The sequence below is a fragment of the Ciconia boyciana genome, chromosome 4 (assembly GCF_034638445.1).
Source record: "Ciconia boyciana chromosome 4, ASM3463844v1, whole genome shotgun sequence".
NCBI lineage: Eukaryota > Metazoa > Chordata > Aves > Ciconiiformes > Ciconiidae > Ciconia > Ciconia boyciana.
Window position 1 is genome coordinate 25,904,519 of NC_132937.1, and position 21,374 is coordinate 25,925,892.

Consider the following 21,374-nt stretch of genomic DNA (forward strand, 5'->3'; position numbering starts at 1 on the left):
TTTTACGGTAAAAATCATGATATACAGCTCTTGTTTAATGGAATGTACATTTCAAAAATTTAATGCAAATAAATATCCTAAAGTTTACAGCTTTTCTTCTAGTAAGTATATGGGTAAGAATAGAAGTGTGAGAGGAGTTTAAGTAGAAAACAGAGATAACTAGTCTCTCATGCAGAGATGATGTTGGTCTTTAAAAAAAGAAAAAACCCAAACCCCACCATGTGTTGGACTCTAAAACCGGGTGTAATAAAATACTAAGTATGTAAATTGAGGTGGGTATATTCCTTTTATAAGACTTACTAAAGCCAAACATCTGTCATAGGTAATGATTGTTTGGCTTTGACTGCTCACGAAAAGCAAAGCTGCCCTAGCGAAGGTTTGTTTGTTTGAAGGGGGACCAAGAAGTCGAGAAAAAGTAGATGAGAAGGGAGCTTGGAAGCTAGCAGGTGGGGGAATGTTCCTGCTGTTATTACCAAAGTAGGCAATAGCAGACTTTGCTCTCTTGTGTTGGAGATTGTGTTATCAACGTAGTTTTACTGCTTGGACAAAAAGATAGGGTATCCGATGCCGAACCACGAACACCAACTCCATTTTGAACCATGCCTTCCCAAGTCTCAAACTAGGAAGCTTTTAAGTTTCTAGGTAAAAACTGGTATTCCTCAAAACGACTTTTCTTATCCTCTCTCTCGAGTCAGCTGTCCAAGGTAGTGACGAGTTCTCGTACGACTCGCTGTGCGCTGGCCCTCGCGCCGCCTTCCTCGGGGCTGCGGGAGGAAGGCCTGTTCCGTACCGCCCGCCCGAGGCGCCTGCAGCCCGCAGGAAGGGGGCGGGGGGCGCCGACGGAGCCCGGGCCGCTTGGGGAGCCGCTGCCTTCCCGAGGCGCTGGCCGCCTCCCGCCTGCTCCCCCGGTGTGGGGGGACCCCGTGCCGCGAGCGGCCGGCAGCCCGCGGCCGCGTCCAAGCTGACCGCAGGTGCGCGTCATGGCAGACGGACTGCGAGGTGAAGCGCGCTGCCGAGCCGGAACCTCGGCACCGGTGAAAATCGGCGTCTGAAAGCGCCGGCCTCCCGCACCTCCCCCTGCCCGGGCCGGACGTCACCCGAGGGCGCGCAGGCGGCAGGGACGACGGTGGCGGTGCAGGGGAGAGCGCGGCCCGCGCCGTGCCAGCGGACGGAATGCCCTCCGCCATCCCCTCAGCGGCGGGGCGGGGCGGGGCGGGGCGGGGGCCGCCTGCCCCCTCGCGCTGCCTCCGCGCCCGCATTGCGCAATCGCCGCGCCCTGTGACGCGCCGGCGCCCTCCGTCACGCCCGCGCGCGGGGGCGGGGGCCCTTCACGCCTTCGGACCCCGCCTGCGGGCCGGGCGGGGCCGGGCGGGGCCGGGCGGCTGATGCAAGGCGGCGGCGGGTTGGCTGAGGGCGGCGGAAGCGCGGTGGCGCCGCTTCCGGCGGCGGGCTGCGGCGGTGCCGGCTGCGGCCATGGCGGGAGAGGTGCTGGGGAGGACGGCGGCGCTCGTCCTGGGTGAGGCCCGGCGGCGGGCGGCCTCTGCGGCGCCTGGCCTCGGCCGTGCCCCGGCGGGGCAGCGCCTGCCGGTGCGGTTCGGTTGGGCCGGGCCCGGCCCGCGCCCCGCGCCCCGCCCCGCAGGCAGAAGATGGCGGCAGCGGCGGGCGGCTGCCGGTCCCCGTCCCCGTCCCTGTCGCTCTGGCTGGCGGCCGGAGGGGAGTGTGCTCGTCCCGGGGGCTCCGGCCTGAGGGTGGGAGCCCTGGGAGCGGCCGGAGGGCCGGGAGAGGGCTCGGCTCGGCTCGGCGCAGCGGAGGGGCGGCTGGAGCGGGAGCGCTGGCGGGGGCAGGGCTCTGCGGTGGCCGCACCCGGGCTTCACCCGCTCCCGCCCCTGGAAGCTGAACCGAAACGCGCCCGCGGGAGCGAAGGGGTTCGCGTTTTAGCAGGCAGGCAGCGGGCCGGGGGTACCCGGGCGGGGGGCGCTTGGAGGGCTCCGGAGCACAGGGCTCGTGTGCCCGGGCGCGGGCTTCTGTCCCGGCGCTGGCCCAAGGAGGACGCGTGTTCTGTGCCGCTGCCTTGTGATTCATTCCCTGGCTACGAGCGAGCCAAGCGCCGACCTGAACTCCGACTTCTCTCAACTCCCTGGCTCCCTGCCTGCCTAGAAAAAGTTATTTCTGTAAAAGGCCGCTTCCTTTTTGGCTCCTGACGCGCAGCCGGCGACTGACAGGAGTTCAGTGCCTTGGGAGTCCTTAAGACCTTAGCATAACACAGTGACTGCATGGATTGATTTTTAGAATGGAAAATATTAAGTAATTCTTACCCTGTCTGACCAACTGGTTGCTTTTGACGGTTCATCACTGCTGGTAACCCTGGAGATGTTATATCCTTGTGTGTGTCCAGTTTCTTCCTGACCGTTTCCGTAGCTGATGGGGGGGTGTTTTGAGTAACTGCCTGTATTTGTGATGTATTTCAGAAGAGCTGTATGTTTCTGAACGAGAGGGCAATGATTCCACTGGCGATGGGACGCAAAAGAAACCATTCAAGACTGTTTTAAAGGTAACTGGAAAACACCTGCTGTTTGGTTTGAAGAGTGTGAACTGCGCTTTAGGTCAAGCGATTGGCCTCGTATTTCTAAATGTAAATTTTATACCGGCTTTTGCAACTCTGACCAGACGGGTCAGAAGAAGGATGTCTGCTCAGTCTCTTCAAGGATGACTTTAGTTCACTTGAAGCGCTGTTGATTCTGGTTTTTTCTCCCCCTTTTAGGCTTTGATGACAGCAGGAAAGGAACCGTTTCCTACTATTTATGTGGATTCACAAAAAGAAAACGAGGTGCTGTGGCTTTAGAGCTTCCTAGTAGAAGTTCTTTTAATGCCCCTTTGTGTAAAGGGACACAAATGTAATCTTTTATCTTCTGCTCTCTCCTTGGGTTGATTTAGAGATGGGCCATTATTTCAAAGTCACAGATGAAAAATGTCAAAAAACTGTGGCACAGGGAACAAATGAAGAATGAAGCGAAGGAGAAGAAGGAGGTAGGTTGCAGACGATACCAAGTTGGAGGAAGCGTACCACCTTTCTTTTCCAAAAACATTAAACAGCTTTGTTGTCATTCCCACCCCTCCGAAAAAGCTTCCGTTTGTTCTTCATCTGTGTCGTTGTTTTACACATGCGTTATTTACAACTTGCCTTTGTTTAGATTAGGACAAGCCCATGGCTGAAACTCATGAAGTTTGAGTAATCGCAATCTACTGCCTTTAGACTTTCTGGAAAAAATGTGAAATGCATCTGTGCATTGTTTCTCATCCTGGTCTTGAATTAGGGCAGGTTCAGGCCTCAGCAGGGCAACATCAAGGCTTTTTACGATATCTATGTCTGTAAGTGTACATTATAGTCGCCAGTAATTGTAGAGTGGGAATCTTACAAAGCCTGGTTACAGCTGTTTAATACATTTTCTTTTTTAAACCAGGCAGAAGATCTCTTAAGGAGAGAGAAGAACCTGGAGGAAGCTAAGAAGGTTATTGTCAAGAATGACCCTAGTCTTCCAGAGCCAAAATGTGTGAGTAAGATCCAGCGCGCTTGATATGTGGCCTGTGTTATAGCGTCTTGTCTGCACAAAGATTGAGTCTGTCTCTGCTTTGTGGCTCCGGCAGCTGTTGAAGGCCACTGGCTTTTTGCTGTCCATAAATGTAACTTTGTTTTTCCGCTTATCTGTGTCCTGTAGTGTGTGGATTTTGGTCTCTCTCATACACTTGATGGGTATCTGAACTTTCGTAGTTCGCGTATCAGACTTCTCTGTGTCTGTGTTTGTCTACCAGTAGAGATCATATTTCTGTTTGAAAAAGTTCATTAGTTTTGCTTAGTTTCATTATTATAGTGGTGGAGAGTGAAGAAACAGTTCTGGTTAGAGGATGTAATTTAAGTTATTGAGACGTGCTCTTATTTGGCTTTATGTAGAGTCCTGCTGGATTTGGTGATTTGGTGCAGTCCTTGGTTTAGCGAGCAGGTACTATGTATGCTGCTGTGACAGGTTTTTGTATACACCCTGTGTAGAAGGGGTTTCTATGTACACGTGTGGAAGATGGTTTTGATTGAAGCCCTGCACTCTCGTGGCCGCTCTTTGGGAAAGGGGCGGCCAGGCCCAGCTGTGCTGAAATCGCAGTCTCTCCCACACTGGTGCACTGTAGCAGTCCTTAACTGCCTGAGGCGTGATCCATTTTGAAGGTGCCTGCTGGGTTAATTGTTGTGACTGTGGCGGTGTCAGTACCCCAGCTACGTGTCTAGATGTACCGATGTCAGATCCAGGTCCTCTGCTTCTTTGACTGCTAGCTGAACTCATCTATTGAATGGCTTTAGAAGTGAATCCAGAGTGCCAGAAAACGGCATCCTTTCCAAGCCTTTTGGTGATTTAATGCACCTTGGATTTCCCGTGGTACCCAAGTACTCTAGGCTTAAGGTGTGAGCTGTTGCATGTTCTCACTTCTTTTGGTCAAATGCAAAGTGAGCTTCTTTAAGAGCTTTTACAGTCCTTAGTTTCTACACGGCAAAGCAAGCCTGCTAAATAGAAAGGACTCAATGTGAAGTCTGGAAATGCTGTCCGAATGTGCTGCCTGTCCTGGCTAAAATACTCTTTCCTTACTAAACAGCTGTTTGGTATCGACAGCTGTGCTTATACCCTGGGTGGAACTTCGCTTCAGGTGCTGCTGGGAGGAGCCATCTTGGGGAGGGAGGTGTCATATACGCTTGTATTCTAAGTAATCATGTGGAAAACGCCATCTAAATGGTGAATAATTTCTCTGTTTGATTGCTTTTATTCCCTGCTTCACAGGTAAAGATTGGTGCTCTGGAGGCTTACAGAGGCCAGAGAGTGAAGATTTTTGGCTGGATTCACAGGTTACGGAGGCAAGGTAAACCACAAGCATTTAGAAGTTATTGAACCCGTGCAGAGAGATGGAACAAATTTAGTAGCCTTCAAAATTGGGACACTTGCAATGAATCGGACAGCGCCTATTCTTAAATTTTTAAACCATCAGCTAGATGTTCTCTTTGGTTTATCACAGTGGTCACTACAACACTGAAAATTCTGCATGAGGTATGAGCATATAGACGTTTCTTAGTTGAAGTCTTGTGGGATTTTCAATTTGGAGGCCAGTCCTGCACAGAATTTCTTCAAAAGACTTGTTTTGTGTTTTAAACTAATCCTGCAAACTGAGGCGGTAGCTAGCATGTGCTCATAGAGAAATCAGCAAATTGGAATTTTAAAGTTATATAAAGTAGCATAACTTCTTTTAAAATAAGTTTAGCAAGTAATACTTGCTGTCAAAATGACTGGTATTCTGGTTAGCAAGGTGGCGTCGGTTAGGGCATGGAAGCACACGGCAGAGGTGGTTCTGACTCCACAGGTATTCGTGCAAATTATCACTGAGGGATTTCACTAAGTGGTTGTGGATCTGGATATCATGAGCAGTTTCTAGCAAATTATTTTTGTAATTAGATGCTTTTGTGGAGAGGTGGGTGACCAGGGGGACATTGCTTTATCCGTGTTAGGTGTACCTTGGGCCTGTGCAGTCAGCGTTTCTGCAAGCAGACTTGTAGTCCCTCAGGACCAGAGGGATGTTTGAAGTCATGGCGTGGCGGTGCAATCCCAGCCCTCTTGAGGCTGGAGCAGGCTTTGCTCTTCATGTCTCTTGAAACTTATTTTAACTTGTTATATAAAATACAGCTCTGTGACAGGCTTCTGTAACTGTGCTAATGCTTCAGTGCTTACCCGGGGCATCTTTGTTTTTTAAAACGGAAGAATGTGATCACAGTCCTTCTGTAACAATCTGCACCTCAGTGATTGATATGTCTTGGGAGTGGGTCTGTTCAAATGGATCGGTGAATAAAGCTGAGGCTCACTGGTTCTTTTTCTTTCCTTTTTAACTAGGAAAAAATTTGATGTTCATTGTTTTGCGAGATGGCACAGGTTTTCTTCAGTGCGTCCTTTCAGATGAACTGGTAAGTTGTGATGATTTAATTCTGTTCTGTCATTAAATAAGTGAAGTGTTCATACCTCATCCATCTTTCTTTTATATAGACGATTAGAAGTTGTCCTAAACCTACTGATTAAGTTGTATTATTGTTAAATTGTATCTCCTACCACTAGAATTTTTTTGTCAATATGAGAACTCTTTAGAAGTGACTAGGAGTTAATCTTGTCTGTGACTCCAATAGATGTTGCAGGAAAACTAAAACTAAAAAAATTGCCTTAACTATGCCTCTGTCTCTTTTTCTTTCTGTAGTGTCAGTGTTACAACGGGCTAATTCTCTCTACGGAGAGCAGCGTTGCAGTGTATGGTATGCTGAACCTTGTTCCTGAAGGCAAGCAGGTACGGGAGTTAGTGTGCTTGGGTTCTCTTGCTCTTTAACAGTTTATCATTTTCCTGATGGAAAGAGAAGCAGAGGTGGATATAACTACCAGATAATTTCGGTGGGAATTTGGTTTAGAGAAAAGAGCAAACCTCCCATAGCTGCTGCTGTCACCCACAGTTCAGTGTGTGACAGGTGAACTATGTGACTGTTCTGCTTTTGCCTGAAGCAATTTTCCACTGATATGTGCCATAGGTATTTCCTAGAATATAACAGTGGGAAATTACGTTAAATAAACAACATAGCTTTATTTTCCCTAACGAGGTTTACTCAGTTTTTATTTTGTGGGGCTAAGAATTTGGGATTAGCTCTCTTCTTTTACTGAGATGGGTTTGTAGGCTCTTCGTGTTGTATTTGTCCTCCAACACTTGGTGGGTGTATGAACAAGTTTACTACAACTTGTTTTGTAAACCTTTGTTCATAATGGTGGCCTCAGACTAAGGAGTGGGCAGGTGTGATTTTAGGTCTCAAAATATGATGCTGCTTATGCCTTGTGCCTTTGTCATTCCAGCCTAGATCTACAAACTGTTACTGTTTGGAAAATTGTTTGAATCTGGAGTTAGGGCTAAAGCCACGTTAAGCAGCTATGCGTGAAGGATGGCCATAAAAAGGATTCAAACTGAAGGCAGGAGAGAAGCTTTTAGGAACCATTAACTGTGACAGCAACTCAATGCACTCATCAGGACGCACAGGCCTATATCAGGATATTAATTGAAAATTATTGTAAGACTTCTGTCTTGGTTATTAAGAGGTGACTGAGAGACAGAAGTAAGTTGTGTCCGTGTTGCAAAACTTAACTTGTGGTGCAGAAACTGCAAGCAAGCTCAGGCCACATTTGTTCTATTAAATATTAAGTCGTCCTTTTAAGACATGAGCTCTTGATAGCTGCTCATAGTAACGTTTTTTTTTTTTTTCCTGAAGGAGAAAGCAAAGCAGTAATGTTGAGATTTAGAGGACAGATGTATGTTTAATGTTGCTAGTCTGTAAGCTTACCTCTTCCTTTAGATATATATTCAAAGTTGTCATCCACTCTTGCAGTGAGAGTTGTTCTTTTGTGTGGATTGACAATCTATATTCTCCTGTCTGGTCTCTTGAGTAAGTGTACTAGCTCTAGTAAGATAACGGGGAGAAGAAACATGTCAGGGGCTGGGGGGGGGGGAATCACACTGTGGAGTGTTATATTGCTTCAAACAATGTTTCCAAGACGTGTTAGACAATATTTGAACAAAGTAGTCCCTCTCTGTGGCTGCCTGTAGTGTGTAAAATAAGGTCAAAGTGTTAACCTTTTGTGGTCCTTTGTAGATAATTCAATTTTCTTGTAAGCCACATAAGGTTGGCCATTACTGGCATGTTTTGCAAATGAAATTTAGATCGGCTTAATTGTTCTAGTTGTCCCTGCCACTCGGGTCCTGTCCCCAAGAGATCGACCTAATGTTAGAGAGCCAAGCTCAGTTAAATGTCAATGCACTCCCTGTTGTGTTTGCCGATCAGAAGTTAGCAAGATTTCCTTTCTTCCTTCGTAACTTACACTACTGGGACTTCTAAAAAGAAAGAACTTTATGCAGTTTGGTAATCATAAGTAGCTCATATGTTACTGCTCCTCATGTTTTGGACATTGAAAACGCTTCCATGTTTTCATGTCTCATCACAATGATACGATGCTTCTAGTGAACAAAACCACCAGCTTTGTAAAAATCTGTTGATTAGACTTTGAAAATGTGCATTTGTACCCTGAAAATACTGTGAATGAAAAAAATACCATTTAAGGGGACAGGAGCCTACTGTGACCCACACGGGGGAGCTGGTGAGACCAGAAAAGAGACGTCTGTGCTGTAGCCCGGGCAGCCGGACAGGGCTGAGCCCTGGCGCGGGGACCTGGGCTTGCCATATGGCAGCAAAGGGACAGGGGATATGAGCCAGCACGAAACTTGCTATTTTCACATTGTGGTGAGGCGCTACCTAGTGCAGAAAGATTGCTCAGGTGTCTCTGACAGACAAACTCAAAAGTACCCACAGTGAGATAGTTCTGCCTCTGTCATGATCTAAGCAACTTTGTTCAACTTTTTCAAAGTTTGCCATCCGGTAGGAGAATGTGGCTCAAATAGGACAAAGAACAAAACGCCTTGAATGTCGTACTGCAGTCTTGGGTCTGTGTTTTCTTCTAATAGATGGGAGGTCTCTTCACTCTGTGTGTGTGTGTAGTGTTCTTAAGGCATACGGGAAGGTTCTTTGCGCCAGTGTGTTGTGTTGTAGCACCATACAAACTATTGTGAAGAAAATTAACTCTATCCCAGCCAAAACTAGTACGCAGCGTAAGTTACCACAGAATGGTTTTGGTTGGGAGGAACCTCTGAAGGTTTTCTGGTCCACTCTCTTCTTAAAGAAGATCTAATGTGAGGTCAGGCTGCCAAGGGTCTTGTCCAAATGTGTTTCTGAATGTCTCCAGGGATGGAGACTGCACTCTGGCTTGGTCTGTGCTTGAGCATTTCACCACCCTATGAAGAATTTTTTTCTTTATAGCCAATTGAATTCTCCCTTGCTGCAACTTGAGATATTTGTCCTTTTACTGGACACATTCAAGAGAGTCTGGCTCCATCTTCTCTATAACTACCCATTAAATAGTTGAAGGTAGTAAGTAGTTTCCCCCTGCTTAGCTTTCTGTTCTTCCAGCTGAATAAACACAGCTGTCTGTGATATATTATACTTAAACTGAATGTATCTGGAAGCTTCTAATTGTCTGCCTGTAGCAGTCGATCCCATTCATGTTGAGTCTGAGAGACTCACGGTGGGTTACAAATGGCGTTTCCAAGCGTGGTATGACTGAGTTACAAAGCAGTCCCTTTGAAAATACTGCAATTAGGATTGTAGCATCTTTTGTTTAAACTGGATTAACATCTCTGTCATGATGCCAGATGGTGACATCCAAGGGGCAAAAAGTGGACTTGTGAAACTTTTGTCTCTCTTCAAATTGATAGGCTCCAGGAGGCCACGAGCTGAACTGTGATTACTGGGAGCTTATTGGCCTGGCCCCAGCAGGAGGGGCTGACAATCTGCTCAATGAGGATTCGGAGGTTGATGTGCAACTTAACAACCGGCATATGATGATTCGAGGCGAGAATATGTCCAAAATCTTCAAGGTGCGCTCCATGGTAGTACAGGCCTTCAGGGATCATTTCTTTGCCAATGGATATTATGAAGTAAGTATATTTTCCTTTGTCAGCAAATGACTGCTTTAATGTCCTGACTTCAAGGCTATCTTTTTCCTGGAAAAACTGTGTAGACTTTCTAATTGACCTGGAAGGGGCAAAAGAAAAGCTGTCAATTAGGAAATCATTATCTGATCACTTTCATCGACATAGATCTCAAAGGTGTGTAGACAAGTGTTACAGGGTGACTCACAAACGGCCTGCGTACCTCTCTTTAGGGTGCTGAAGGATATCAGACTGAAGTACTTGTATGCATGCATACAAGCTTTGCAGATGGTGTTCTGGAAGAGTGTGCCTTACATCACTGCTCTTCTGTGTTGTCATCGTTGTCCTTAATTCTTCACTCGAGTAATGACAGCCTTGTTCTTTAACAGGTCACACCACCAACTTTAGTCCAGACACAGGTGGAAGGAGGCTCAACCCTGTTCAAACTGGATTATTTTGGTGAAGAGGCGTACCTAACACAATCGTCCCAGCTCTACCTGGAGACCTGCATTCCAGCATTAGGAGATGTTTTCTGTGTTGCTCAGTCATACAGAGCTGAGCAATCCAGGACCCGCAGACACTTGGCAGAGTATGGAGAGAGTATACGTCTTTGTTATTTATGTATAAGTGAATTTATAAAGCAGGGGAGTAGCAGGCAGTTGGGTGACATAATGTACAGTGAGCAGACAGCATAATACTGATGTGGAAGGACTGATCAAAAGTGTATTTGGGCGTAATACCTTGTCTTGGTGAATGTCCAGCTGGTCACAATACGTTGACATTTAGTGAAGGAAGATCTGGGTGAAACAGCTGATACATTTTTAGGAAGCTTTGTCTTTTTAGAAAATACAGTTCATACTGTTGTCTTCCTTTTTTTTTTTTTGTGGCTTTATTTCCTTTACAGTGTAGAAGTGGGATAAATGAAAACAGGGACAAAAGTGTGTGTTCTTGTGTTGTGTTTTTTCTTCTCATGAGATTTTTTTTGTCATAGCTAAAGATCTGTGGCTCGTGTGTGGTTTTGTAATGGCATGACTTTGTGTTTCAGATACACTCACATTGAAGCTGAATGTCCTTTTATAAGTTTTGAGGATTTACTGGACCGTCTGGAGAGCTTGGTTTGTGATGTAGTGGACAGAGTCTTGAAGTCATCTGCATCAAGCTCACTGTATGACCTAAACCCGGTAGGCAGCAATGTGGAACAGTCACCAATAGCCAAGAAAATACAGCCTTTAGCCTTTCCTGATCAGCGTGTTCATCTGGGGAAGGCAGGGCATGGCAGTGAGCTCTGCTTGCTTCCTATTATTAATAATAAGAAAAAGAATATTAAGTAACGTCAAAAGGATGAAAATGCTGCAAGGCTGGTAATGACTCTTCCAGAAGCAGGGGACTGTGGGGAAAAAAGTTCCCTGCTAGCAAGTTCCAGGAGCCAACAATGTGCTGGGATTTATTGCAATGTGTACTGTACCAGTGGAATAAAAACCTCTATCCCAGAGCTCGTAATATTGATCGGCCGGTACTTGCAGATTGAGCACAAGGGAGCAATGAAACAACTGGTGTTTTACTTCCTACCCTGCAACGTGGAGCTCTGTAAAGCTATTTTCATTTGTTAGAGACCTTTTGTCTTCTGTTGCCTTTGCAAAGAAGATGGCTTTAAGAGACTGCTAACTTTATCTCCATCCCTAGCTTTTCTCTTGGAGCGCATACAAACTTAGTCATGCCTGTTATTTTGACCTGTTTTCCTGATAAACACCAGGAGGTTCAGTTTTAAACTTGGGCTGAGACAGGGGGCAGGAGGTAGGAAGTAGCAGGAGCACGACCCACCTCACAGAGGCGGGTTCTGAAGCTGTTCTGTGCACAGGGAAGCAAAAATGTTCTTTTGTGGCCTTGGGCATGGAACCTCTGCTAATGGCTCAGCCTGAAACACTTACATGTGCAGTGAATTAATACAGAAAAGGAAACAGCTTTGAAAATACCTCCTCTCTTCTCTCTCTTGCCATCTTTTTCGGTATCTGGTCTGGGAGCTTTACTGGGCTTGGAAGATGGTTGTGTTTAGTTCTAGCTTTTCAGTACTGAGCTTGATTTTTTTTTTTTTAAGTAATAATTTCTTGATGTATGAGCTGGAAAGAGTAATGTGTATGCTTCAAGTCTGGAAGTGGACTTGCTGATCAACTAGAATAGTATTCTTTTTTAAAAATGGTACTCTCACATCTGTCTTTGTCTACTTCTATTTACAGGGCTTCAAGCCCCCTAAACGTCCTTTCCGTCGAATGAACTATACTGAAGCCATTGAGTGGTTAAAGGAACACGATGTGAAGAAGGAAGATGGCACTTATTATGAGTTTGGGGAAGTAAGTCTTTCTGAGGCTCTTTAGGAATTAAAACCAAACAAAATCCCACGGCCGTGCACCAAGGGTGTATAAGGCCCTTGAAGAACAGTGTGTTTGGAGTATAATGCTATGGGCTTACTGTTGCTGCGTGAATCTGTTACGTTTTGTTTGGAATTATATCCATATGGAGTGAAGTTCTAGTCCCATTTAAGTTAAAGGGAGTTTTGCTATAAAATTCAGTGAGGCCTGGATTTTCGTCTGAACTGTGCTGGGAGGTGTAGTGATGTCGTATCAGGGAGTGCAAGTGTGGGTTGGGTTTCACATACTGTCTTTGAACATTGGAATCAAAATCTGTTGTCATCTGTCCATCTCTTCCCTGTCTCGCTCTTCTCCAACATGTGAGACAAAATTACGTGAAGGAGCTCAAGAGGACTTGGTCGTGTAGCCATAGTCATCAAAGGATTTAAGAGAAGGGAGATTTTTAGGAGGAGATCATATAATTGTTTAACTTCAGAGTCTACACAGCATATTCTGAGGGAACCTTGGCAGCTCAAAATCAGATGGGTTGGGTTTTTTGCTCTTACCGTTTTTCCCATCTGTATCAAAGATGGTAGAGATGAAGGGAGGGAGAGGCCTTCAAACTGCACCGAACTTAAGGTGCCAGAGGGAAATAAGGCTTCTCACCTCCTCTCCCCCATGGCAGGCTGACATTTGCTTTGTGAGCTGCCCTTGCACAAGGCCTGTGTTCCTTGCACTTCCCTTGCTGCGCATGCTATAGCTGGCTGCTTTCTGCCCCCCTCCCACAGCAGTCAGTGCTGTAGCAGTGTGCAGTTGGATTAAAACAAGTAACAGGTGTGGCTGGTTTTTCCTATTAAATAAAAAATCTAATTGTCTGCCTGTAACTCAGAATCTAAGAAAAGTGTGATACTGTTGGCTGAATAAAAGTTCAAATTAAACCTTTTAGGGATAGACAGAGTTTTTTGACTAAACAAAGAGTGTTAATTTAACAAGCCACGATCACATCATCACTGATGTTCCCTCTCTGTCAGTGTAACTGTGGTGTCATCCTTCACTTCTCCCCAGTTTTTAGACAATAAACTGCTGAATTGATAAAAATGAAACTTCTGGTAGGTGTTGCACGGTTCCTCAAGTTTCAGTCAGAAAACTTCAGTTGAGGTTTTTAAAAAATAGCCCATATGCACAACAAGGAAAAACTTAAACTTCTTAGTTTTAAGGTTTGTGGAAAACGGTATTGGGGAGGAAGGAGATTAGGTAAGCTCTTCAGTGTTTACTGGATGTTTGGAAAGTCTACATTTCAGGTTAGGTTTTCCTCAGTTTTCTGTCTGAAACATTAGGAAGACTTGGATTTTAATTGAACAGATCCCCCCCCCATCCCAACATATATGTTTTTATATCTAAATATAGTTTCTTCTAAGATAAGTTTGTTTTAAAAGTTTAGGTACATTAGGACAAATGTGTGGATATGTGTGGTCTGAAGCTGTTTTTGTTTCATGCCCGATACATGTGGAACTCAAGGTGTTGGAGTGGTTTTGGTTTTAAATTATTAATAAAGCCTTCTCTAACCTTAGGATATTCCTGAAGCTCCTGAGAGACTGATGACAGACACCATTAATGAGCCAATCTTGTTGTGCCGATTTCCTGCAGAGATAAAGTCTTTCTATATGCAGCGCTGCCATGATGATTCCCGGCTTACTGAATCTGTAAGTTGGTATTTTACCGAGTGTTGCGGGCTTCTAACTAGAGTAGGGAACGTCAGCATGAGTGAGTGTAAAATGAATAAGTACTCCAGGAAAACCTTGGAGAATTCTTACCAGGCTTTGTTTTGGGTGTCTCTCGGCATGGCTTGTTGATCCTATAGAAATAAACGAAGCAAGTCTGAAGTGCTGATAGTGTCAGTAGATCATAGTGAGCATGCTCTTCACTGACCCCAGGTAGGTGCTAGTCTGGTGACAATACTTCTGTGACTTCTCGGAGACTGTATTGTTTAAACGCTGGCTGTCTGGCAGCCAGGAAGAGTGGTGGCTGCCAGGAATGCTGCTGGGTTTGTAGTTTTGTGGTGGCTTGTGTTTGTTTTTTACAGTTTGGCGTGGCCAAGCGTATTGGAGATGAAGTTAGAGCACCTAGTCAGTTAGTTCATTCCATCTATAAATTGGGTCTGGAAGGAATTGCCTTCCTTCCTGTCATGGAGAATTAAAATTACATGGTAAAATGTGTTATGGAAATACAGTTTTAAGTTTGGGCTATTTTTCCTCCCCTTCCTGCAGGCAGTTTAATTGTAATGGTTTGATCTCATGTTGTGTGTTGCAGGTTGATGTGCTGATGCCTAACGTTGGTGAAATTGTTGGAGGCTCTATGCGTATCTGGGACAGTGAGGAGCTACTCGAAGGCTATAAGAGAGAGGGCATCGATCCCACGCCGTACTACTGGTATACGGACCAGGTTTGTAAAACAGATTAGATGTGCTGCTTGTCAGATATGATAGTTGATTTTTTTTTTTAAAACTGCTCTTAAAATGATGCAGTCTAAATTGGAAACATATTTTTCGTGGCCCAAAGTAGATAGTCATTTAACCATTGGCAAAATGCAATGGGTAACAGCTTCCATTCTGTTAAAATTGCTGCTGCTTGCTGCAGTTGCATGCTGCCCTTACCAGATCACCTTCATTAGACTGGTCTGTGCAGGTGTATTCCCCTCGTAATGTCTTCTGCAGTGTTTGTGGAGGTCTTGTTGTTGGGTTGGTCTGTAAAGACTCGAATGGCTAAGCTCTAGCTAGTGTAAGGGGAGGAGAAAAGGAGGCGGTTGAAAAAGAATCGTTAAGACTTTCTTTTTTCACCTTCCTTTTTCCTCTTCTAGTCCTTACACTGCTCCAGGAAACTCAGGACAACTAAGCACAAATATCTTGCCTGAAAAGAGCGTAGTCCACTTTCCTCATCATTCAGAAAATAATCCTGGAAGGGTTTGGTTGTTTTTTTTTCTGGTGGTATTATGGCAATTATAATATAAATAACAAGAAGATGTTTAATATCTACTCTCTGGTTTTAATTTCACAGAGAAAATATGGTACATGCCCTCATGGTGGATATGGTTTGGGATTAGAACGGTTCCTAACCTGGATTCTGAATAGACACCATATCCGAGATGTCTGTCTCTATCCACGCTTTGTCCAGCGCTGCAAACCTTAGCCATCCTTGTGATAAACTCCTAGAAAACGGAGCAACTGCTGCTTGGAAAAGAACGATACACTCTGCTATACTACAACCTGTCTGAGAACAAGACTTATTGCAACCTGTTGCTAATAGAAATACTAATTTTAGGGTGTGAAAAGGAAAATGCTACTGATTAACTGGAAGAAGCCTTAGGAAAAATTGTTAGGTGCATTTATGCTCTCAAGTCAACGTGAAACAAAGATCATGATAAGCTGTCATTTAAAAAACAAAATACACTTCTGCTTTTAATTTCTCTGACTTAAAAGGAAATATGCTGGCCATTCGGGTTTCTTGGAGGTTTTTTTGGTTTTGTTTTTTAAATTTGCTTTAATTTTAACCTGTTTTCTCTTGTGGTTTCTTGTTGGAGAAATCAGGAGTTCAAGCTCTCTAAATTCCCAAATACCGACCTCTGAGAATGGTATGAAGAGACATCATCTAAAGAGCTCAACAAAGTATAAAATGGGAATAATTATATTAAGTGCTGCGCTTTTTTAGCTCCTACTGTTTTTAATGGAAGTTCTGTTTGAGTTTATTCAGTAGCAAGGTATGTAGTATTGAGCACAAAATTCCACTGCAAGAGACATGGGTTGTTTTTTGGGGTGGTTGTTTTTTCCCAGATTATTTATTGGTTCGAAATGATGAGGCTGATGGTGAGGTACGCTTTGCTACTTTTTCCTGATACCTGTGGATGAAGCGCTATAGTGGGTCCATGCGCACCCAGCCTGTGCTGAATTACAGTAGGAGGGGACACGTTGTCAGAGCACTCGCGGGCACTGGGATGTTTCTGGTGCCTTCCAAATTAAGGTTCTGCCATCTGTTCCAAACCAGGAATGACCGATTGAAGACCCAAAGGAACTGGTAACTTTGAAATACAATTGGATTTCAGCATTGTGTGCTGACTGAGTTGCTGTCCTCTCTAGATGAGTTGTAGTTCAAGCAGGGCTTTCCCATGTCATGCTAAAGTATGTTTTAATAGTAGAGCAGTTCCATGTTTCCTAGCTGGCTCCGTGTTCTCTTGTGCTACTGCATCTGAGCAGATTCTGTGATAATCAAGTTATCAAATAGGATTAATTAAATATTTAATGTGTTGAGCCATCTGTATGCTTTTTAATCATAAATAAAGAAATCCCTTTTACTAGAGAGAAAAAAAATGGGTAGGTGCATCATTTGCTACCTGCAGTGAGGCTTGATCTGGATTTGCCATTCGTAGAATTGTTGAGCTGTGCAATACCCATATTTTTGTCATAAGTGACTGGTTTTCTTCATCTTGCATGCTACTTACATAAACTGGTCTAAATCAGCAACCAATAAATTATGGCAACATGAGTTGGTGTGCAAGACAGTAGTTATTGACCTGTAATGTCTGTTCCTGTCCTTTCACTTTGTCTTTATAGCTTACTTGCTTAATATAGCCTCTCCTGGCATAGGCAATATCTGTGTGGGCAAAAGCACAGGAAGAGAATTTTCAAGTGTGGTAAACACATATTCCAAAAAATGGAACTAGCTTTTTTTCTTTTTAAACTAAATCCCCATTAACTAACTTAAAGGCATGAATTTTTATATTTTGGATAGACCACCTCAGCTACCCAGTTGGAACATCCTAGAGAGAAAAAATGAGAAATGTGGTGCTGAGGAATTGGTTGCCAAGGCAGCTGCTCCCGGGGGAGCAGGCCCTGACTTCTGGCGCTTGTAGCTGTGGCTGCCCGAAGTGAGGCCAGGTTTGTAAGCAGAGTTAACATCTGCTTCGCCAACTGATACAGTTGGAAGAAGTGAGGTTATTTCCAGAGCTCTTAAAACGTCTGGATTTAATGTCTCGGGGTTTGTTGGGGACCGCTGTGGCATTGCTGTGTGACCTGACGGGTGCCCCTTTGAAGCAGGGGAGGCGAGTGGAGGCTGCATGAGGATGAGTGAAAGATGCTCTGAGAAATGAGCATTGCTAGGATGGTTTTCTTTCTTATCCAGCTCTCTTTGAATTCACCCTTTTCACCTATTTTCCCAGTCCTTTTGTAGGCTCAATAGAAGAAAATCTTGTACAGCAACATGCCTCAGCTCACTCTCACATTTGCCCTACTCCGTTTTTGATGGGTTGTCCTTTGTCTGAACATAGAACTTAAAAGATTCTTTTAAATACCTGCAAAAGTACAGTCAGCTGTGAATTTCCTGCAGTTTGGGGTATGGTTGCGTGTGTGTTAAGTACATAAACTAGAGGAAGAGGAGAAAAATTAACAAGCTTGACTGCAACAAAATGCTAGCAATTTCTTACTTCTGAACTTACATACTTGACAGCTTCTTAACAGTGAGCTGCAGGAAAAATCACCCCAGTCCGGAAGCTGAACATGCTACCAAGTAGTAATCCTGCCCCTTGGGGTTTTGTTTTTGTGGGATTTTTTGTTGTTAGTGGGTTTTTTGGGGGGGGGAGCGGAGCTCAAGAGGCTTCTGTAATTCAGAATATTGAGGCATTTATGAGCATAGAAAGACTTTATAAAAAAAATTTTCTTCAAGTGCCTGAAGTGATGGGAAGGGAGGAGAAAGATTGGGAAAAGATACTACTAGAAAAAATCACTTGTTGGCAATCAGTTCTCTGTCCTTAAAACTGGCAGGGCTGAGCTGCTTTGTAAAGGTTAAAAGCCTCCGCATCAGGGGAGCTACTAGAGGAAGGTCTGAGGACTTAAGAGGTGCTCGTGGAAGAGGCAGATCAGATAACGAGCTTAAAAGGTGACTGGGATGAAAGATGCTGTCAGTCGAACGGAGACTGCTGTGCAGTTCCATCATCCGCCCGTGGAGCAGAGGTGGTGCTGGGCAAACCACCTGCGCGGGAAAGATCCCTGAATTAAGCAAAAGCCTGTGCAAATCCACCAGTGGAGTAATAAGGAGAAATTCCTTAGGCAGGCACGGAAACCTAGCCGACAGGAATGTGGTAATGTCAAAATGCTGCTTCAAAACAAACCTTCGCTATGTTAAATGGGATTGGTGTAGTTCCTGATTTATCATCGAGGCTCAATTCAGGTCTTTGATCATTAAGAAAAAAAAAATTACTTCTAGAGACTGAAAAATGATAAATGTAGCTTGGTTTTATTTCTATGTCCATCAGTTGTGGTTTTGTATGGTGTAATTTCTTTTTTTTACAGTGTTCTTACAAAATCTGCTGAGTTTGATTATGTCTCCAGTGATTTAAAACTGATGATGATCCTGGGTGTTTCTGGCAGCTGTCCAGAAAGCCAGGTTCCAAGCTCTCTGTCAGTAAAGCTTTTTGATTGTATATTCTTAATTCTGGGCTGGTTTAATCACGTTTACTGCTTCACGTGTTCTTTGGGCTAGCAGTGTTCCTGGGTCCTTCCCATCCAAGTTCGATGTTAATAATTATGAAGTCCTCCTTAATAATACGAGTACTTTGTATATGTGGGCAGTACTGGTCAGATGCCGGGGAAGCGAAGCAGCTTGTTGGTCTCACCAGCTGTTAGGACGCCAGGGACTAGAGGGAGCAGCAGTTTCCTCCGGGCTCCATCACAAATTCCTGCGCAGCTTACATCCCTTGCAGATCGCAATTGTTAATAACAGCTCTCAGAAAGGCACCGCAGCTGCTTGGAATACAAGAATACTTGGTTTATTTCTATTAGAAAGGCTAAACAGATCTGCAAAAGAGGAGAAAATGTGCAATCAGAACTTGGCTTTCTCCTCATCCTCACTTTCATTTTCCCTCAAGGTATCTCCGCACAGTCGGATTGGTAATTGGCAAACTGGACTGCCAGCGCTGGCTCCAAGTAACTTGGCAGCTTTTTGAGATTACCATCGTGTAGCCGTGTTCAGATTACATCTCCTTACGTGCATTGTTTTATATTTATCTGTGTTGAAACTCATCTGGCCACCCTTTGTAAGGACCTTTTGAAGTTCTTTGCCCGTGGTGTGGCACTAACTATCCCAGGGAGCCCAGCATCCTTCACAAACATGGCGTTTCTCCTCTTTGCTCACTTCCCCACTGGGCAGCCATGACCAAAACGGCCACCGCTCACCAGAGGGGCGAGGAGAAGTGTGGTGCTGCCGGGCCTTGGGTGGCGAGAGCTGGGTCTGCCTTTGGACGGCAGATCTCTGGAGAACCTGCCCACGGGGCAATGAACCAGGCAATTCCCCGCTACCCTGCCCAGGCAGCCGAGCTGCCAAAACCCCCGTCGTTGTGGGATGAGCTGCCAGCCGCCTGTCCCCCAGCTCCACAAGAAGTAGAAGTTTATGGACAGCTCAGGATTTTATCAAGCATGGGGACTTTTGCTAGCGTAAGGTTTTGCTTTCAGGTAAAGGTGTTGTCCCAGCACTAGGAGTCAGGTGGGGGCCTGCCACCCCCTCTGCAGTAAGCAGGGCAGTAAGCAGGGCAGCCGTGTGAGGGGCAGAAGAGAGGTGCCTCCGCCCCGCAAGGTGTGCCCAGCCTGAGGAGAGGTGGTATGTGCCAAGCCTGGAAGCGTTGGGACGGGCTTTGAGGAAGCCCCTCGCTGCAGGAGTTGCAGGCGTGAGGGTGGGTGCATCACACCCCCGGGCCCTTCCCGGCTTCCATAAGCTGTCCATGGAGTGACCGAAACCGCTGCTGAGATGTGGGATGCAAATCAAAGGTTTGTGTGCGGGATAACTGTTCTGGTATTTGTTCCTTCGTGTTTCTACCAGGAATGGAGGTTACCAGGCAAGCTCTGCACTCCTGCTCCGGTGGGTCTGATGAGCCAGGAGCCCTGACGCAGAAGTCAGGCCCTGCCCTGCTGCAGGGCTGTCCCACTGCAGTCCGTCCTGTGCACTGCTCTTAGTTCTTGTTCCACCTGAGCTGGAGCTCTTCCTGGCTGTCCTGCTCCTCAGGCACAGGACCTGCAGTGCTGCTGTCTAAATTTATGATGTGGAAAAGAGAGGCAAGGACTATGGCGTTAGGGCCAGCAGTGAGAGCACCAGAGCGCACGGAGCAAGTCAGCAGCAGGGCCAGCAGTACCTCCCTGTCCGCCCCCTCCTGCCCACCAAAGAGCCGCCTTTGATTCCTAGTGTGCACAAACTGCGCCAGGCTGTGACCGAGAAGCACAACTTGCGCCGTAACGGTTTGCAGAGGTGCTGCTGGTCATAAATCCAGGTCTGCGGATATCTGCCTCCAGCCGAGAAACGCTGTTCCTCCCAGCATGCGAAGGAAATCTCCTCATAAATGATGCACGCTGTAAACACAGTGCGTGTCCCTGTGCGCGAGGTGCAGCCCTATTGCAAAGTTTTCCCACTGTGCCATGGCAGATGCAGAATTTGAGCTTTGAAAAGCCTATTCTTTCCATCTCTTAGAGAAGATTTCAGTCTGCAGAGCAAAAATGTGTCCATCACAGTAAATAATGATTTAGGGGTTTTTTTCCCTGTGCACTGGGCCAAGACCCACACGTGTTCACTTGGGAGCAGAGGCAGAGTGCCGGCGCGTGACCCTATCTGTGCCAGGCCGGCTCCTGGCGCAGCCCCTCGGCCCCGATCACCACGCAGGAGTCACCACAGCCTCCGGCTGGGAGGGACTGTGCTTCCCCTGCGCTGGTTTTGTCACTGTAATTTTATCAGCTTTTTCAAAGCGAGTACCATGTTCTGGGGAACAATTTTCCTGTGGTCATTGTCAAGGTCTACCCGTGCAGCAGGAAGCGATGCCGGGTGCTGGTGCAGCCAGTGCCGAGCGCTCAGGACTGGTTCAAGTGCTGAGGACCGGTTCCCAGCTGGCACGGCCCCACGGGGCGTCCTGCCCTGGCGTCAGCCAGACGCACCGACCGCCCTCACGCGTGTCTTCCAGTAAAACCTCAGGTGAAAACATCCCCCCAGTCACGCACAGAGATAAACTCTGGGCGGCTGTGGTACCTGTGCAGGGTGTCTGGGTGCTGATGCAGGCTTACAGAGTGGGATTGCTGCGCTCAAACCGCACGTCCATGTCCTGTGCTACCGACAAGGGCCCTTTTCAGAGGGGGTAACCTCCAGCCCCAAAGCTTCGGGACTGGCCACAGAGAGGGGACTAACCTGGGCGACAGGGCATGGGAATGTCTCTTGGAGGAGCGGAGAATTACCAGAGGCAAAATAAGGCGTTGGATGGTGGAAGAGGCAGGCTGGGGTCGCACCAGGCTCTTCACGACGCAGGGAAGGAGGGACGAGGACTTTTGTAGGCGAGGATCCTGGCTTAACTGCAAAGGCTGGCCGAGATCTGAGGTGGTGGATGAGCTTCTCTGCTGAGAAAGACCCCAAAAGGTTTGAA

General features: G+C 46.1%; 1 protein-coding gene across 2 annotated transcripts; it reads left to right on the plus strand.

The window, feature by feature from the left end:
- The first annotated feature begins 1,361 nt into the window (after nucleotides 1-1,361).
- NARS1 (asparaginyl-tRNA synthetase 1) lies at nucleotides 1,362-16,471 on the plus strand. Of its 2 annotated transcripts, none has more exons than XM_072859337.1 (15): nucleotides 1,362-1,516; nucleotides 2,469-2,551; nucleotides 2,762-2,827; nucleotides 2,935-3,027; nucleotides 3,462-3,551; nucleotides 4,821-4,899; nucleotides 5,919-5,989; nucleotides 6,274-6,360; nucleotides 9,376-9,597; nucleotides 9,981-10,180; nucleotides 10,637-10,772; nucleotides 11,826-11,939; nucleotides 13,508-13,639; nucleotides 14,247-14,378; nucleotides 14,990-16,471. In XM_072859337.1, exons 1-15 carry the CDS (start codon nucleotides 1,474-1,476, stop codon nucleotides 15,119-15,121), a joined length of 1,680 nt encoding a protein of 559 aa, XP_072715438.1. In that variant the 5' UTR covers nucleotides 1,362-1,473; the 3' UTR covers nucleotides 15,122-16,471. The 2 variants fall into 2 exon arrangements, with proteins under 2 accessions (XP_072715438.1, XP_072715437.1); XM_072859336.1 differs by lacking the exon at nucleotides 1,362-1,516 and adding an exon at nucleotides 1,557-1,941.
- The last annotated feature ends 4,903 nt before the right edge of the window (nucleotides 16,472-21,374 follow it).

What these genes read in the sequence shown, in the direction of transcription:
- NARS1 (XM_072859336.1), top strand. Translation starts at nt 1,647, where the DNA reads ATGGCGGCAGCGGCGGGCGGCTGCCGGTCCCCGTCCCCGTCCCTGTCG. An exon ending in TCACAGGTTACGGAGGCAAG is followed by an intron (nt 4,900 to 5,918) that starts GTAAACCACAAG and finishes CTTTTTAACTAG; the next exon opens with GAAAAAATTTGATGTTCATT. An exon ending in CACTGTATGACCTAAACCCG is followed by an intron (nt 10,773 to 11,825) that starts GTAGGCAGCAAT and finishes TTCTATTTACAG; the next exon opens with GGCTTCAAGCCCCCTAAACG.